Below are 14,303 nucleotides of genomic sequence, written 5' to 3'. Positions count from 1 at the left end.
ATACTGGACAGATAGTATCTAATTCAATTTGGCTAATGTGTATTCTGTGTGCCTGTCAATTCTACTCTAAAACTTGTATTTCATTATATTTATACTATTTGCTCCTGAGGTGGATACCGCGACACCTTGGGGTTTTCTTTAAGTGTGAGCCAATGGTTCCATCAAATGTTTTCCTCTACGTTTTTATAGTTGGACAATAAAATGAGGTGTGTCATAACCCGGCTCATTGGTCAGGATAAAAACAGAAAAGGACGCATGTCAGAGCTGCCACACACAACCAGAGTAGTGGTGGCCCTCACAGGTGACATTTACACTAAGAAGCCTACATTTTTATATTATATTTTTGAACATGAAGAAACAAGCTGTTAAGTTTGTAATTACTTTCATAAAAACACCAGCATGGTGAATGTGAGGTTTTTCCCTCTCTGTGTGGTCCTTCAGTGTGAGAGCAGCACTTATTTTGTAACACTCTCACTCAAAACCCTTTGCTCACACTCAAATATAACCTGCTTGTGCTTCCTGCCCTCCAGCTTCAGCTCCTCTCACACTGACTCTGCTTCTGTGCACATGAGAAAAGTCTGCTCTCGGATTCTTCTTCTGCTTTTTGTGCTTTTTTGTACATCAACTCTGTCAAAATTTCCCAACCAATAGAATCATTACCTGGAAAATCATATTAGCCGCCACAATGTACGTAGATTGTTATGTGTTGTTAAGAATATATGGAAATGTATGCAGTTTACAGCCATCAGAAGCCAGCATCCATCGTTCAGTATCCACACAAATTGAGTTTGTAAAAATGTTATGCTCAGTAATCAGCTTTTATTATGATGTCTGTATATATTTGACAGAGTGCTGCTTTATTTCCAGGCAGTTCTCAGGCCCACTCCCTCTTCAAATCCTCACACCCATCTGGAAGCTAGAGACCTTTTTCTGTAAACTTAGTCGAGCATATAGAAACACCGAATATGAGTCATCGCCCTCTTAACTTTAAAGTCTCTGCATCTAAGAAATGATTTGACCACAAACAGGGAGTTGAACAAAGCAGCCTTATCTCATCTCGTTTCCCCCGGTCTCACCATGAAAGCATTTGAAATGACTCTGACACACACTATGTAGGTGTGGATGGTCATTATCATCACTGATTGTTTCACCCATGAGCTTTGTCATCCAGCCCGTTGTGAGTGACTAACTCTTGATGGAGCGTTTCCTCATATCTGATGTTTCTGTTTGATCTGCAGGAGAACGTCCATTTCTGGAAACTGGAAGGCGAACACAGGGTCGGCCATGTTGGAACAGATTGCTATGACTGACCGGTGAGCATTGACTCAGTGATGTGATGGGAATATGCAGACATGTCTACTAATTATAACAATATTCAAGAAATTTGTGCATTTTTTCTTTACTGTGGCCCTAATCCTCTGTTATTCAATGCGGATGTCCTGCAAAAAGTATTTTATTATGTTTTATAAGAGTATTAAAGCTTATTTGTATCTGTGAGTCCTGTGAGGTCCAACCCCTCCGTCATGATATCTCCACAGCATATTAGATTTAATGAGGCGCTTATCGGTTATTTGTGTCACTGTGTTCCAGATATCGCCTGTGGGTGGACTCCTGTGCTGAGATGTTTGGTGGCCTAGATATCTGTGCAGTGAAGGCTGTCCACGGAAAAGACGGCAACGACTATATCATCGAGGTCAGTCTGTTTTCAGGATAACCCCCAACCCAAGTCTGAGGCCTGACGATGACGATTTAAAGAGGCAGTCTCCAGAAAGAGGGGACTGCAAACTTGCTAAGAGAAAATATACTATGCACCGGGTGTGCATTTGAAAACTTGAAATCTCCTCCGATTAAACTCTTCATATCATGGTGAAAGTCAGGGGGGAAGGGTGTAGCAGGATTTGATCATCAGAGCCTTGAGAGAATGATTCGTCTGTAGACCAAACACAGGCAGCACAATGAAAACAAAATTAGGAGTCAACAGCTGACTCAAGGTGTCTGCTGTCACCGCCTGTTTATTTCAGGCCTCTAGTTCAGCTCGACATTCGACTTGTAGTTTTAAGTTTTTAGACAAATAAGATTGCACTGGCAAGACCTGATAAAACTAATTAGGCCTAGGTCTTTGTTTGGGGTTTGGGAACAATTCAGTTCCCTCTACGGCCACATCATTCAGTGGTCTGTAATATCACATGAGAAAGAGGTGTCACCCTTTCTAGTGAACCAACAGGGAGTTATCACCCAGCTCTGTGGCTCCTCTGACCTTTAGGGAGCTTTTAGCCTCTATGCAGTGGATCTTGAGTTTAAAGCTGCCCGACTCAGTCCTGTTTCATATTGACAGTTAATATAATGACTGTATTATGTGAAAGGTGTTGTTCAAACTAAGAAATTCATCTTTCTGCACCTCTCATCTCGTTGTTCAGCCCACAATTCCACTGTTTTGGTTTGGTCTTGGGGTGACATGGTGGTACAGTGGTTAGCTGCAATCGCCTCACCAAAATAAGGTTCTTGGTTCGATCCCTTCTGTGTGGAGTTTGTATGATTGAGGTTGAGTTGACTGGAGACTCTAAATTCACAATGAGTAGCTGTTTGTCTTGGTATGTCAGCCTGGTGACCTGTCCTGGAAGTACCCTACCTCTCGGCCAAAATCAGCCAGTGTTGATTTGTATCTGCTGTTGACCTCGTTTTGACGTGATGATGTGTTGCTATTGTGTTTACAGCTTGTTTTCGATGCAGCTAAGTGGTAAAAAAACAGTTAATATAGGTTTGATTTTAACATGGGGGTTATATCTGTACTTTTTTAGCTGTTTTGTAACGGAGCAGACAAACACAATTTCATCCGTCTTTGTTTGTGCGCATATCCATCAGAAAGAAGTACAAAATGTTCCTTTTAGAGGCGCTGCTTCAACAATCATACAGGAAGAAATGCATAATGGAAAAAGCAGTCGGCAATCTCTACACCTGCAGGAGACTGAAATAGCCGAGAACGCAACACCGCACCAAAACAGCTGAGTTTAGACTGAGGGGCACGACTTGTTTCTCTCAAATGTAAGAGCTCTCACTGCTGTCGTCACTTTCTCCACTGGCACATTAAAAAAAACTGCTCATGCACAATCAGGCACGCTGCGGGGGGGTCTTTGCCAAACAGGAAATCAGTAAGTGGCTTGGGCGCAGATGCAGCAGTAGAATGCCAGGGACAAAAGTGCAGCAATAGATAGTTAGATACGTAAATAAACTAAATAATAAATGCAGTTTTCATTGTAAAAGACTATTTCTGTATTTCCTCATTTATTCTTTTATCTCTGCATTTTCTACTTTTATTTATTTCCACCTTTATTCTTTTATTTACTTCTGTATTTCACCCCTTTGTGACGACAAAGGAGGGACTGATGATTCACTATGGAGGAGGAAGATATGTAGGGTAATTTATCTTTCAGGGTTATAAGCGGGGATGAACTGTATTGTCTACAGTCAGTTTTGTTTTCACATTGCACTCCTGTGTCCTCAGATCTCAGGGAACAGCCTGGACCTCTCACATGTCCATTTTTAGGCTGAGAACATGACATCACACTTCCTTCTATCTCTGCACTGGGTGAGGTCAGTAGTAGGAAAATAACCCCCCCCCAGTTTAACTCAAACTATCTCAGGAAATATCTACCAGCTCCCCAGAGACGTGTTGTCTTAGCACTGGATTGTTTGGACAGAGAGACCAGTGAGAGAGTCGAGTAACAATGTTCCCTGGCGAGCCACTTCCTCCTGCTCGTCCACTCTATCTCCCCGTCTCTCTCTCCAAGTCTTCGGCACGATGGAATTTAATTAACCGCAACAGGAACGAGCCGTTGGTCCATCACAGGGAGAATTTCTTGTTGTTGTTTCAGACAAAGACATCAGCCATGACACCTCTCCCTAATGAAAAGTAATGAGCTGCCCACTGGCACTTCAACAGTTTACAATCTCAAGCTTTATCAGTGGAGACTGTTTCCAGAGGAGGAGGACGTGACAGGATCTCCCGCAACATCAGGACACAGGAAGCACAGAGTCAGACCTAATGTCAACTGACATGACAGTGTTACACAACATGACAATTTGACATGTGACAATAGAAAACCGAGAGGACATGGCTAAAAATAACAGTGCAACTCGACTCAGTGATACAATTACACATCAACTACCACTGATGCAGTGGGGATGGTTGTTTTGTTCCTGTATGTTGGCCCTGTGATTGACCGACAACCTGTCTAAGGTCTGCCCCGCCTCTCACCCAGTATCATAAACTGGGATTGGCTCCAGCGACCCTCAGGGAATAGATGGATGGATGAGAAAACTGACATGACTTCATGCAACATGACATAAGGAGGCAATTTAACTACACAACAAGGGGAATATTCAGGATTGACATCAAATTGAGTTTCATGTCCACAACATTTTGACTGAAGTAAACAATGTTTTCATTAGAGTAAACAATAAAAAACACATCACAGCTATAGTCACATGACAGGATTGGAAATAGTGACGTTCTGACACTTAACAGTAAGGAAATAAGTGGCCCGAGTGATGAATGAACATGCATTAATTTGGCATGTATATGACTCAGCAGAAAGTGACAACACTGACGAATAAACCATAACTTATCTGACAAGAAATGATGGTTTTGAGACAGCGGTCATGACATGACATATCATTAATAACACATTTATTGGACAATGTTTGAAGGATACTGAGACAGAGTGGTGAAACAAGATACAGGGTTTAAGGATCCACAGCTGAATCATATAAACTCAGATACTGGTTTAAACTTTTAATGGATCATAAAAAGCATGAAGCTGGCGAGAGGGAGTAGCACCAGCGCCGCTCTCTTAAAGCTTGAGCTGTTTTCCCAGGGAAACGTCACCCCCCCTTGCCCCCCCTGCCCATCCCTGCACCATAATTTTCAATGAGCACATGTCGCATGTTGTGCTGTCTGAACTGAACCCTCCTATACAGTGGGGTACATTGTCCAGACAGAACACTGTGCAGCTCAATAAAAGTGCAGAATAACACCTCTCTGTTCCACTGCTGACAAGGCCAGTGGCAGCTCCAGTCTCCTGCAGGATGACTCCGTTTCCCAATAAATCAGCAGGGTGGATCCCGACCCTGCTTGCCACCACACACCATTTGAAGTGGAGCCTGGCGGTCGGTCCCCTGTGGTAATGACTCCACTGGCCAAAACGCTGTGCCACGCCCTACCTCGCCGCCAATCCTAGCCAAGAAGGTGGCTACACGCAGAAAAGGAAGGGCTTTAAAGGATCTCTGGTCCGTGGTAGGACCATATAAACCCAGTGTGTGAGATCTCAAACTAATCTGCAAAGCTCTTACATAAAAACAATACTTTACATTCTCAGGGCAAGAAATAAGAGAGTTCACAGGACCACGCTGACAGATTTAAGATTCAAATTCTTAATAAATATGAAAAAAACTCAAGACAGATGCAGACAGAAGCAGATATGTCATTTCTAATCATGGTGGTATATTTTGCAGACTAATAAGATGAATGCTATCGCTGGCAGATTTTCTGAGAACTTACAAAATGTTTCTCAGAGCTGTGCTGATTGTAGCTCAAACTACAGTGTCTCATGCATTGTAACATCCGATAAGCTGTGATTGGACACTAGCTGATTGGGGAATGCATGTGGCAAACTGGGAATTGGGTGGTTCTACAGGTGAATCCAATGAAGTAGTGAAAGAAACATTGACAAAAATTTACTGTATTTAGATGGTTTTCAAATTGACAATGTAAAGGTATCAGTGTTTTAGTCGGACAAAGCAAGACTCCTGAGGATATCTTCTTTGGCTCTCAGAGCTTCAAATAGTTTTTTTCTACATTATAGTTCAACCATCAGTTGAACGATTATTAAAATGACAGATTGTTGTAGCCCAGGTTGTTCTGCATGATCCTAGAATATTCCCAATGGTGTCTAACATGCCGAGGCCCAAGAACAGCAGCTGATATATGCAAACATTTAAGTGTGAAACATTATCAACTACAGGCCTCTGACTCTGCATTATAAGCATGTACAGTACTTCAGAAGTGTCTTGTGCCATCAAAGGTCACACAATTTAATTTTAATGAAACCACAAGCACCTTTTTTTGTGTTTTTTATGTTTGCAGATCTGGGTTGAATTGCCTTTTGAGAGACAAATAAAGTGCTTTCGATTTAATAAAACTGATGCCACTAATAAAAACAGCTGCAGAGAGGGAGAAACACATTGAGTGAGCTGGCACAGTGTTTGTTTGGAATGGGAGCTCTGCACACTCTCTGCCGCACAATGTGGCTCAGCTTGGTGTACACTGTCTACGAGGGGATCAGCACATGCATGCCCTGCGCTTTGTTTACAGCCTGTGGCCGGGGCGCGGTGCAGCAGCCTCATCCAACATCTCCAGGCATCTGCACCCAAACCAGCAGTACCAGCAGCCACACTCCGCTGCCCCTGTTTGTTTTGGTCTTCAGGGAGGAGGGCGGCAGGGCTCAGGGCCTCGTGTACTCTGTGGTTCTGCAGTACACGTGTACGTGCATGTGTCCTCAAGTGGTGGGAAAGTTGTTGTGTCTTTTTCTCTTAGGTTTATTATTTGTGCGGCAATGGATGTGGTCTGTGTCCTTCCAAGTCATGCCCAGGGCAACATAATATTTACAGATGGAGTCTCATTTTATCTGCAGCTCTATGTTAAACACAATCTTGGTTCCTTTTCACCACCAAAAAACCTTTAGAGAAATTATACCATTTCAGGTTTAGATAGAGAAAAGGTCAATTAGTTCAAACCATTTTCATTTACAAAAAATGTACCTGCTTTTATTTCTCCTTACCATGATCACTGCAATGCACCTAACTAGGAATGAACCTGGGCTCCCTCCACCATGTCAGGCTGATCCAAAACCCTTTGGCCTCATCACCCCTGTGCTTGCCTCCCTACCCTCACTTCCTGTTAAATTTCCTATTTAAGTTTCATTTTTACTTGTAATGGATTTATGTGATTCATTGTCAATGCAGGATGTGAGGTTAAAGCGTTATGATGATTCAAAAGACCAAAAAGCAAATGGGAGAAGAATCTGATTCTCTACAGGGTCTTAAACCTCCGATTAACAACCTGTTAACTCTTCTACTGTAGTTGTTGCAGCTCCATTGACTGGAGGGTGTAGTTGCACAGATCCAGGAGAAGGGACTTTCTGAGGAGTGTGGGAGTGTGTGGGATCAACCCGGGATGTCACTGTCATCCTCAGTGTATCTGGTGATAAATTGTATCGAGTGTTGCGTAGCTTATAGCTCATACTGTGAGGAGCATTGGCGTGTATGTTAACTCTGAAAAAGATGACTCATCACTGCTGGCAAAGTCCCACCAAGTCCATTATCACTGACATCATCCGGAGGCTGAACACAGTCTGATCTTCATGATAAGAGATGCAACAGTGCCACCTAGTGGATGAGGTTCTAATTCAGTAGTGGCAGAGAGTCATTCAGGTCATGAGCTGACTAGAAGTCTGTTTCTTTTTAAATCTGTCTCTGTAGGTGATGGACAGCTCCATGCCTCTGATTGGGGAACACGTGGAGGAAGACAGACAGCTGATCACAGAGCTGATCATCAACAAGATGGCCCAAGTGCTGCTGGGAGTGTCAACACCTCAGCCTTCCACTGTAAAGGTACAACTCACAAGGCACTTAATATGGAAGAGCTGTATGTGTGTTTACACTAATGGGTGAATGTGATTTACACTCTAAAGCTCTTTCAGTGGTTGCTAAGACTAGAAATACATTAATTTACCGTAAAATACCTTAACATCATTAAATGGACTATAGGGTAAGAAAATACAACCTTCACATGGATATTACCAGTGCTTTTAGACTCACTATATTAACATTTAAATATTTTAAGCACTAAAGAAAACTGCCTAAACCGGTATACTTTGGTACAGTATATAGATCCTCATGTTGGACAATTAATCTTATAGAACATAATTGGTAAAAGTGCACTTAAGTAATAGATGTACAGATACAAATATTTGAGTCTTTGTTATTTATGTCGGGGGGGTGTAATTATGTTGATACCTCTTCTTTCACTACTATTTCTTAACATCCCATATAATAATATTTCATTTAATTATAGCTATTGAAAACATTTGAATAAATTATTATTACTGTAGTAGTTGTGCAAGTAACAGCAGAATACGCAAACATGCTAAACCTCCTGATCCATTTTAACATGTCTCTCTTTGTTTGTCTCCGCATCAACAGACCACACAGCCCAAACGAGGTAAGGAAACTTCTCCCTGCCACAACAGTTTGCTTCTGCAGTGATGCAGTGCAGCAAAACAATGATTGCATATATAATTGTTATTTGTGTGTATCTCCTGTAGGAGGACAGCGCTCTACCTCCGCCTCTCCGTCTTCCTCAGCCCAGGGGTCACCTCAGCGAGCCCGGTCTGCCTCCACCTCGCCCAGCCAGGCCTTCCAGCCCGGTCCCATCCCCGCCTCCTCCGGGCCTGGAGCTCAGAAGCAGTCGCCACAGCTAAAGTGAGCCCCGACTTACAGATCGTGTTTAGAGGATGGCATTATTAAATATCAATAACGTTGTTTAGCCTGTATTTTAGGGTTCATAAATATTTATATTACTGTTCTCATGTGAGGAAGGGAAAGTTCACCTTAAAGATGTTGATTCACCTCTGTCTGTGTTTGTTTGTTTGCCTGATAACACAAAAAAAGCACAACCGATTTCCTGATTTGCATATATTTGTGTGTGTGTGTAATCTGCTGCAGATCCAAATAAAAATCTGGATCAAGTGAACTTAAATGTGGATTCATAAGGGCACTTTAAAAGAGGTGTACTCTGGGTTTTATTGTAGTTATTATTGTTCAGCACAAAAATAGCCCAAAGCTGATTCTATGGGGAGACACAGAGTCAGAGAAGACACTTGACAAAACTACATTGAACGTGGTTCAGTGAACATTTATAAAGTAAATATTACATGCAGGATTTAACTTTTTATTACAAATGTAGAAAGTCTAACTAGTCTTCTCTTTACTCCTCAGCAAATCCCAGTCCCTGACCAACTCCTTCACAGACACGTTACGAGGAAGCGTGACTGACGACGAGGCCAAAGCCGAGACCATCCGCAGCCTCCGACAGTCCTTCGCCAGCCTCTTCTCCGACTAACAAACTCTCCCAGGAGCTTCCTCTTCCTGTCGGTCGTCAGGTGTGGAGAAGAAAAAAAACAACCCTGACTGGGTTCATCTGTAACGGAGTCTCTTTCCTCCTCCGAGCCTCAGCTTCCTGCTCTCTCTCCATGTTTGTGAAGTCAAACACCTGGTGCGACCCGCTGTCGTCAAATCCACAATAAATTTATCACTAGAAAGGCCAAACGGACTTCAGATGAAGGTCAACACGGTGATGAGTGAACATTAAAAGCTGACATATTTATGTTTAGGAGATGTTAAGGGATGAGGGATACAGTGCAGATGCAGAATCAAACCAAACCCCATTCACACTTCTGTTACTTTTACTCCACAGTGCTGTTCACTTAAGAAAATGTAAACACATACACTAGGTCCATATAATCATAAGTTTAGACTTTATTTAGCAGATTTGACCCAATGTACTCATGCAACTGTTTCCTTTTACTTATAATTCCTTGTATTTCTTTATTTAACAGCACTGCAGGATTCATGTAAATACAAAAAGTTTTAAAGTTGATGCTGTAATTTGAAGTGCAGCATCAATACAGATATGTGAATGCACTCTTGCATGCAAATCATCAGGCAGCTGATGAGTTTGGCCTTTCTAGTTTTAAATGACCACAGTGTATATCATGATCTCGCTGGTACTGCTTGCTATGTAGACGTTATTCCTCATATGTTCGTCCAACCAGTGAAATTGTTTACTGTTCATGTTTAACTTATTTCTATATTTATCTATAATTTATTTCCAGGACTTGAATTGACGCGCGGCTTCCAAACATCTACAGCAATATACTTATCTGAATCTATCACGTGAGCTCATGAGAAATGCACCGAGTCCACACGGTTCACCAGCGATCTTTTTCGGGCGTCTTTCCAGCACACCTCTCAGACATCCACGTGCTGTAGACACACATTGGCTCACGTAGTGACTCCTTTACCTTGGCCGAAAAAAACTACCAAAGTGCTTTTTAACAACGCAGTTAAAAAAAAAACATCCCATCTGCACTGGCTCAAGAAAACAATCAGACAGCGAACCAACTCATGAGCTTGTGATTTCACAAGGTGCAAATGCTGGACTGGCTCGCAGCCATGGTCTTCCATCACAGCTCAGATCTTCCCCCTGCGATCCTTCTTTCTCTTGATGTTTCGTGCTTTTAGTGAGTAGCACTCTGGAGTATTTTTCTTGGGGATTTGTAAAATAAGATCTACTAATGTGTGTTTTAAAAGGGAAATGGAGAGGTTGTAATATCGGTTATTTATGTCATTCAGACAGAAAAATATTTGCTTTGGTCGTGTAACGTCGCATCTTATATCTTAATTCTCCTTTATTCTCTACAACCAGTGTCAGCTGGGACAGCAGATCATTTAGCGTCCTGTTTTAGCTTTTGGTCGCATGGTGTGTGTGCGCGTGTGTGTGTGTGTTTGTGCATGTGTTATATCAGTTACTTTCATCCTGCTTTGGAACTGATCGTAAATGAATGTACAGTATGTAAAGTCAAACAGAGTCAAACATAAATCTTGGTCTTAACTATTTAGAGAAATTTTGAGGAAAATATTATGAACACATGTTCGAAATGTCTTAATGGCATAGGTACCCACATGTAGGACTTGTTATAAGCCTGAAGGTAATTTCCTTCCAAATCTGCTCTTAAGATGCAACCTACGCTATTATTATCTATGTAAAAATGTATTTAGGTGATAGAAACCTAATTCCTTTTATTTATTGAATTTTTCTGTCTCGGTTGCTTATAGTTAGCACCAAATTACATCTGATACCGGAAACATTACAATTTGAAATTACAAGATTAGGCAAGGTGAATTATTTTACCCAAAAAATATTTCCTTTAGCCTCGGTGCAACAGTTGCCTCCAGAGAGAGTTGACTGTATATGTTGCTTTTCATGCAGAACACATAACTCATAATCTTTGAATTGGTTCTTTTGCAGGAAATTATAAAGATGTCTGGTCGTTGGCGCCATCAATTTCTGTAAAAGAAAACTGAATAAGCAGAGATATGTTTTTTTCTCCTATTTGGTTTAGATGGACCTGGACAAAAACGCAAAATGTGCAAAAGGGTACATTCATTGAGCAGTATAGAGTTTAAATGGACCTGTCACGATTCCAAAGTATTACGTTTATTAATAATAATTATTATTATAATCATAATCTTCATAATTATAATGGTCCTTATTAAAACATAACATTCATACAAATGCATGAATCTGTATAAAATCTATGTCGTGTGTGGGTGTGTATGTGTATGTTAAGTTGTAAATCCATCATTCTGATTAGCAATGATACGATCACTAAAAAAGAACCGCTCATCTTTGCAATAATTTTGTTAATAATAAGTTCTACCCCGTTTATCTTTTAAAGACAAGCCGTTATTTTTTTAAACTAGCATTACTTGTTCATTTCACTAAAAATGCTCCGTGTGCGTTAGCTTTGTTAGCTTGACAATATAAATGCACTCAACATAAGGAATAACGGTACGAAGCAATGATCAGGTTTGTAGTTTAACTTCAACAAACAGTTGCTCTGGAGCAAAAATAATCCGATCTTTATCGTCAGTGTGTGGAGCTACAGTTGTTTGTCTAACTCAAGTTGCTAGCTGCTGTTGCTACACAAGTTTAGCATTTCATCCTCGCACAGCACTGTTTTCACTTTTAAAATGAGGACTCGCCAGTATGTGTCATGAATGCTCTTCGTTATGTGAAGTAAAAATAAAATAATGTCGTGTGAAATGCTTCTTTACCGTGATAGTAGCATTACGACTGTTGGCAGTAAGCTAGGCAAACAAAACGCTTACATTTGTAGCTCATGTATCCGTTTCTTACATGTTTTCTTCATATTCTTTATAATTATAGACCATTTATAAAGATGAACGTCATGTCCCTGAACTCAGTCATTTGGAGCCACAGTAGTGATCGTAAAGTGGTGTCACTATATCAAAATCCCGCCCATACATGTGCTCAGCCAATTAGAAGTCAGTCTCAGCTGTCAATCATGGTGTTTTTCCTGTTTTTGTAGCATAAAATAACGAGTTAAAACCAAACTTCTAGGAGAAACATTTTCTTGAGTTTCACTTTGAATTTCTTGTTAGGACTTATCACCTATACTGCAGACAGCCACCAGGGGGTGATCGAGATATTTTGGCTTCACATTTGGGGAGTTGTCATGTCGTCCATCTTTATATACGACCTATGCTTTCAACTCAGAGCGTGGTCGGCAAACAATCAGTCAGCCTACTCACGTTCAAACACCAGGAAGACTGTGCTTGGGATATTTGCTTTTATCGCCATTTCAGTTTGCCAAACCTGTTTGTTTGAGTGTTGTCTCGTTGTTTGTCATCAATCTGCGTCCAGTGATTGTTTGGAAAAGTAAAACTGATGTGCAGATAATCCAGTGTCTCGTCACTGAGCACTTTTTTGCAAGCGCCTTTGGCACTGTGTCAAAACGGACCAAATTAGCATCTTGTCGTGAGACGCCCTGACAGTCACAATCATATTGTTTTTGTTGTAAAGATACCTACCACTTAGTGTGTTATACTGCGATGTGATAAGCCATAAACTAAACCATGAGGATTCACTGTCCCTTATGTGCCACGCAATAACGGCTGTGACATCACAGATGAGCTGAATCTGAGCACTGTGTCTGTTACCTTTAAAGACGTTAGGTGGCCAGTCCACACAGTTGGATGCCCAGTATGTCTGTCGCGATGAAAGATTAACTCTGATGCCACTTCTCTCAGTTTTAGTGCACTTTGAGTTTAAAATGCAGTTCAGGATGTAGCTGCTGCCAACTACATCTATATACGTATGCTCATGTGTTAGGTCAGATCAAAATCAGTGACCAGATGTCAGAGGATTTAAGCTTTATTTGCTTTTTGGGGGTTTCAAAAATGTTTTATAACAAAGTCTCTCGCTCGGCTGCTTTATCGTAGCTTAACACACCTGATACATTTGTTGATTTGACTCAATTTGAACTGAGCTGCAAAGTTTACTAGTAACTACCTCACGTTGGGCAGTGCTCTGCAGGAAGTGACTGTAGAGTGGTAGTACTGGAACAGGTTTTGTGAAAAGAGCCGCGAAGGACAAAGAAATGTGAGACGGAAGTGCTTCCTTTCCATTTGTGATGATTCGTGGGCTTTAGAAAACACCAACCCAAGGAAGATCAGAGTCTTGATTTCCAAACTAACCATAGCCCCCCCCCCCCCCCCCCTGCAGGTTAATCCAGCCCTGGTTCCCAGTTTATTTGATGGTTCCAGCCTTTAATGTGAATTAGCGATACAAATCCTTTAATCTTGCTTGTTTGATTGACAGCTTTCTCAGCCAGTCACAGACCTAGCTTCACCCTTCCTCGCCCCCAAATCTCCTAACTCATAAACATCCCTCTTGTAACCTGCTGTTGACGTCACAGATGAACATTCTGTTGCCGTCGCTGCTCCTTTCACAAAACTGAAAAGTGTTGCATCACTTCACGTTGTCTTTCATCTTTTTTGGAGATAACACAATACTCAATTTATTTTTAACTTATTTTCTTTCCTCTTCGTTACGACATGGTTGAGTCACCGGCTCAACCCTGGGTGTGTTGAACTGATGAGAAGCCTGAATATATGAATATATGCAGCCTCAGAGACTTGCCATCAATACAGCTAATACTGCAAGGAAATCAAGTCCTCTTTAAATATGGTATTTGTAAATGAAACGTGAAAATATTAATGTCATTGCACGGGTTTATTTGCCGATCTTTCAGTCCACTGTGTCCCTCCCTCTCCGCTGAATGGTGGGCGATAACGTGTGATACTCTAAGTGTATAGATGTTCGGTATATCGGTGTAAATGTGGCATGAATAACGACCCCCCCCCCCCCTCCCCCTCCCCCTCTCTGTGTGCCTCAGGTGTGTACATTCGGTCGTCATGTGATCTTAACGTCTGGCTGCTTATTTGTGAGAAGTGTGATGCATCTCATGTGTTTCTGTAATTTATTAGTATTAAGATGAGTTTGTTTTCTGTATTTCACTTCCTTTGTCCGAAAAAAATCCAGATTTCTGTTATTAAAACTTTTATTACACCTGCGGCTGCGCATTCCACTTTCTACCAGT

General features: G+C 41.4%; 1 protein-coding gene across 1 annotated transcript in view; it reads left to right on the top strand.

Moving 5' to 3' along the window:
- The window catches only part of LOC128429170 (synapsin-3), an 86,898-nt gene extending 72,878 nt beyond the window's left edge, over positions 1–14,020 (top strand). Inside the window, exons 10-15 of the mRNA XM_053415453.1 lie at positions 1,239–1,313; positions 1,591–1,693; positions 7,537–7,668; positions 8,260–8,278; positions 8,382–8,538; positions 9,055–14,020. Of these exons, the coding sequence (XP_053271428.1) occupies positions 1,239–1,313; positions 1,591–1,693; positions 7,537–7,668; positions 8,260–8,278; positions 8,382–8,538; positions 9,055–9,178 (610 nt within the window). The 3' untranslated portion in view covers positions 9,179–14,020. The remainder of the gene's footprint in view (positions 1–1,238; positions 1,314–1,590; positions 1,694–7,536; positions 7,669–8,259; positions 8,279–8,381; positions 8,539–9,054) is intronic.
- The last annotated feature ends 283 nt before the right edge of the window (positions 14,021–14,303 follow it).

Source organism: Pleuronectes platessa, chromosome 22, assembly GCF_947347685.1.
Source record: "Pleuronectes platessa chromosome 22, fPlePla1.1, whole genome shotgun sequence".
Lineage (NCBI taxonomy): Eukaryota > Metazoa > Chordata > Actinopteri > Pleuronectiformes > Pleuronectidae > Pleuronectes > Pleuronectes platessa.
Note: the sequence above shows the minus strand (reverse complement) of the source record. Positions and strands in the feature narration are given on the sequence as shown.